General features: G+C 42.3%; 2 protein-coding genes across 2 annotated transcripts in view; both read right to left on the bottom strand.

Moving 5' to 3' along the window:
• Positions 1-1881, bottom strand: part of haus2 (HAUS augmin like complex subunit 2) — a 7709-nt gene extending 5828 nt beyond the window's left edge. The window contains exons 1-2 of the mRNA XM_080042870.1: positions 1791-1881; positions 587-673 (exon numbers count right to left, since the gene is read on the bottom strand). Of these exons, the coding sequence (XP_079898996.1) occupies positions 587-673 (87 nt within the window). The 5' untranslated portion in view covers positions 1791-1881. The remainder of the gene's footprint in view (positions 1-586; positions 674-1790) is intronic.
• Positions 1882-2484: 603 nt separating this feature from the next.
• Positions 2485-5000, bottom strand: part of LOC307262092 (TNF receptor-associated factor 3-like) — a 20330-nt gene continuing 17814 nt past the window's right edge. Inside the window, exon 14 of the mRNA XM_080042845.1 lies at positions 2485-3994. Coding sequence (XP_079898971.1) covers positions 3959-3994 — 36 coding nt within the window. The 3' untranslated portion in view covers positions 2485-3958. The remainder of the gene's footprint in view (positions 3995-5000) is intronic.

Here is a 5000-nt window from a genome sequence, read left to right as displayed (position 1 = left end):
ATCTATCGATCTATCTGCCCTTACACCCTTAGCTCGGCTGAGAAAAAACTCCCAGTAAAAAACCCTTTACCGGGATTTAATTTTTTTTTTTGAAGAAATCTCAGGGAGAGTGGACAGAGTAAGGGATCCCTCTCCCAGGACAGACATGCTGCAATAGATGTCATAAGTAGAGAAAAATCACGAAGGAATTTGATCATAGGCTGCGTTCCAATCCCCATACTATCTACTATTCAGTTTGGTAGAAAAAAGATTTAGGGTGTCCCGATTCTTGTGGCCAGATTTAGTATTATATGGTTAGAAATACCCGGATGTCTACTACATTAGGCTGAGATTTTGCAGTGGAAATAAAGATCCAAAATGCCTTTCAAACATATTTAAGGGTAAAAAAAACAAGTTAAAAAAAGCTATTTTCCTACCATGTTAAGTGTAGTTATCAATCATAGGACGCCCATCTCTATGTGTGTGTGTGAGTGAGTGAGTGAGTGAGTGAGTGAGTGAGTGAGTGAGTGAGTGAGTGAGTGAGTGAGTGAGTGAGTGAGTGAGTGAGTGAGTGAGTGAGTGAGTGAGTGAGTGAGTGAGTTCTGACCTGGGAGAGGATTCCTTTGGAGACACATCTGGACATCAGACTAGCAGCTGGAGTCACGGAGAACGGAGACAAGTCCACCCGATGCATCTGCAATACAGAATCAGAAAACATTAGAATGACAGACAGACAGACAGACAGACAGACAGATAGATAGATAGATAGATAGATAGATAGATAGATAGATAGATAGATAGATAGATAGATAGATAGATAGATAGATAGATAGATAGACAGATAGACAGATAGATAGATAGATAGATTGTATTTATTTCGAACAAAAGCAAAAAGAACAGACACTTGCTCGAAAGGGGGTCGGAGGAAGTAAAAAAAACGTATCTAGTCCTACCCCTTAACAGATCAATTTAGCTTGATTGATTGATTGATTGATTGATTGTCTTTATTTCAAACATGTAGGCAATAAAAAAATGTAGTTAAAATAGTAGCAGATGAATTGAAAAACAAAAAAACAGACACTTTCCATATGCTCGAAAGGGGGTCGGAAGAAGTAAAACAAATAATCTATATATTACAGTTCTATCAACAATGTAATTTTGTAAAACTAACTGTTAAACATAGAGGGGAAAAAGATACCAGAAAATTAAAAAAAACTGGTGAAAAAAATTCACTTTGTGTCAATACATTTCTCTCCATCCCTCTGAATGTTGGTAAACAGTGTATATAAAGTAGAATTACCAAATCTTCACATTTGAGAAGGTTGAACCACAACATATTGGGCTTAAAATGACTTAAAAACTACTCAAAATAGTCAATAGCGAAATGAATACTCTGTCAAATAATCGCCTGTTTCAGCTGTACTTGCATGAACGTTTTGGTAAGTTTAATTTTAACAAAACAGTTATTGAGTGAATGTAGGCTACTTTCACTGAGTACTTCACATATAAAGCAGTATTACCTGTAAACAGCGGATGTAAATTGAAATTTAAACACGCCGATTTGAAGTTTCCTCTCTTATATTCATAGGCATGCTTTAATTATTCGGACAGCTGCGTTTATTCTAACAGAAAAAACAAGTTGAACTTTAATTTGACGACATTTTAAAGCGGGTTCGCTAAAGTTAAAATGCAACTCACGTTTATAAGTGAAAATACGCTAAACATAGTGAATTTAAGTATCGTAAACACTGTGTCTCGTTAGATGAGACGTCAGAAACATAAATAGTTTAGGTAGTTTGTTTATATCTCACCTTTTACCGTAAAATCTGTCCGTATGGTAATAACAACAACAGTAACGGCTCCGCGGCTAGAAATTCGACTACTACTTCTTCTGTATCTTCCGGTTCCTTTACACGTCACCGCCTCAGTGTCCAATCAGCGCCCCCTCCTGGTTTCAGCCAACTACTACAGTTTGGCTGCATAGTAGATGGATGGATGGATGGATGGATGGATGGATGGATGGATGGATGGATGGATGGATGGATGGATGGATGGATGGATGGATGGATGGATGGATGGATGGATGGATGGATGGATGGATGGATGGATGGATGGATGGATGGATGGATGGATGGATGGATGGATGGATGGATGGATGGATGGATGGATGGATGGATGGATGGATGGATGGATGGATGGATGGATGGATGGATGGATGGAGAGAGAGGGAGGGAGGGAGGGAGGGAGGGACGGATGGATGATATAAAATCATATAAAACATATGTCTCTCTCTCTCTCTCACATAATGTTTTGATGTCACAGTACATGGCAAACATTGGGACTTTTGTTTCTGGATGTGATTCTAAAGCCCAGTTCAGACCAAAGAAAACAAGACATTCACAGATCAAAACAGGTTCAGTTCTGCAGTTCAAAGTAAAGAATAACCTTTTCAGTTTTCTTTATATTTTTATTGTCACACTTTAACAAACATTCAAACTGTGCAAATGAATCAAATGAATTCTGTCGGCAGTGAAAAACTCAGAGGAACTCACACGGGGGGGGGGGGTGTCAGTATAACCCTCCTCACACGGGGGGTGTCAGTATAACCCTCCTCATGTGGGGAGGGTCAGTATATCAGGGGTTAACCCTCCTTTACCGGGGGGGTCAGTATATCAGGGGTTAACTCTCCTCAAACGGGGGGGGTCGGAATATCAGGGGTTAACCCTCCTTTACCGGGACGTATCACATCTGAACCGTGAGAAAGGGTCCCGGGGCCGATACGAATAGTCAAATCTCCTAACCTTTAAGCCTCCTCCAGGACACTGTGTAACCTTTTAAGTAATTTATTAGTTAAAATCAATATCCTCATTCATCAATATGTCTTCATTGGTGTAAAATCACCTCTGCCAATAATCTGAATTATCCTCCTGAGCGGAGAATTACAAATATTAATATTACATTTTGTACATTGAGAGGGTAAGTCTTATGGAGGCATCCATGTTGGTTGGAATGTCATCAGGTGCATTGTTTAGAATTTAGAATTGTTCTTGTCCTTGAAGGCCACTGTAGCTTCTGTTATTATTCGAAAGGGGAGGGGTTACCCAGGGAGCGTTGCATTCTAGAACTTTCTAGAGCTTTCTTGATGATGTCATATTACACAGTGCCCCTTTAACCCTAAACGTCATCGGGGTCAAGGAGAGATGAAAAGGTGCTTCCTATCCAACATAGGAAAAGACAGCACTGTTTAAGAATGCATCGAGGCTCCTTTCCTAAGCATTTGTAGAGTTCGAACCCCCTATCCGCCAAGTACTTCCGGGTCATCTCGTTAGGAAAGGAAATCCGTAAACGCCCCATGTCCTTAAATGAGTTTCCTTATGTCCATTCATGGTTAGGGGTTTGGGCTTTGGGCGGTCCACTTGAGGGGCGTCTGACATCACTGGGAGATATCTAGTTCCAGGTCAGAAGGCTGTATAAGTGTGTGTGTGTGTGTGTGTGGGTCTGTCTGTCTGTCTGTCTGTCTGTCTGTCTGTCTGTCTGTCTGTGTGACTGTGTGTCTGTATGTCTGTCTGTCTGTGTGACTGTCTGTCTGTCTGTCTGTCTGTCTGTCTGTCTGTCTGTGAGGTTTTGGGTCTGAACTGGTTGCCTCGGTAAACAGGAAAAGCTTGATGCACAGCATCAGTAAGGAAATCACCACGATGCATCATGGTAACACTGATCCATTCACACACACACACACACACACACACACACACACACACACACACACACACACACACACACACACACACGCACACACAGACGCGCACACACACACACACACACATAGTTCTGTAGTTTTTCAGCCAATGAGAAGAGGCCGCAACCCCTGGCGGCCGGTCGGCGCGGCGACCAGCCTCTTTCCCATGATCCTTTGCTGCTCTGGGCGTCGGCGTGGCGACGGGACAGTCAGCTGATCTCAGACCAGCGAGGTCAAAGGTCATCAGGGGTCAGGGAGGTCAGAGGTATCCACGGTAACCTGTAGGAGCCAATCACATAACCAGAATCAGAATCAGAAAACATCTATTTTTGTTTGTCTCACAATAATAAATGATTTAATAAATACTATAAACAGCAGTAAGAGGGACAGCTACCCTGCTGCGCTCGCCACCTATTCCTGACCTTTGTCATCGGCTAATTGGCTAAGGTTTGGGTTAGGGGTTCTCACCTTGATGAAGATGGTTTTGGTTAGGGGTTAGGGTCTAAGGGTCTAAGGGTTAGGGTTAATATACAGTATTAGGGTTAGGGGTTAGGGTCTAAGGGTAAGGGTTAATATACAGTATTAGGGTTAGGGATTAGGGTCTAAGGGTTAGGGTTAATATACAGTATTGGGGTTAGGGGTTAGGGGTTAAGGGTTAAGAATAGAGGGTTGGGGGTCCTCACCTTGATGAAGATGGTTTGGTTAGGGTCGAAGGGTTAAGGGTTGTATACAGTCTTAGGGTAGAGGGTTAGCGGTTAGGAGTGAGGGGGTTTAGGGTTAGGGCTTATATACAGGGTAAAGGGTTAGGGGTAGATATATACTGTAGCTTATATAGGGTTGGGGTTAGGGGTTAAGAATAGAGGGTTGGGGGTTAGAGTCCTCACCTTGATGAAGATGGTTTTGGTTAGGGGTTAGGGGTTAAGGGTTAGGGGTTAGGGGTTAAGGGTTAAGAATAGGGGGTTGGGGGTTATTTATATAGCTTATACAGGGTTGGGGGTTAGAGTCCTCACCTTGATGAAGATGGTTAGGGTTAATATACAGTATTGGGTTAGGGTTAGGGGTATATATATATACTGTAGCTTATAGAGGGTTGGGGGTTAGGGTCTAGGGTTAGGGGTTAGTATACAGGATTGGGGTCCTCACCTTGATGAAGTTGGTGTCGTCCTTGATGTATATATATATAATCAGTCTATTGGCTAAGGTTAGGGTTAAGGGTTATATACAGTCTAAGGGTAAGGGGTTAGTATACAGGGTTGGGGTCCTCACCTTGATGAAGATGGTTTTG

This window comes from Ammodytes marinus, assembly GCF_949987685.1.
Source record: "Ammodytes marinus genome assembly, chromosome: 15".
NCBI classification, from domain to species: Eukaryota; Metazoa; Chordata; class Actinopteri; order Uranoscopiformes; family Ammodytidae; genus Ammodytes; species Ammodytes marinus.
Note: the sequence above shows the minus strand (reverse complement) of the source record. Positions and strands in the feature narration are given on the sequence as shown.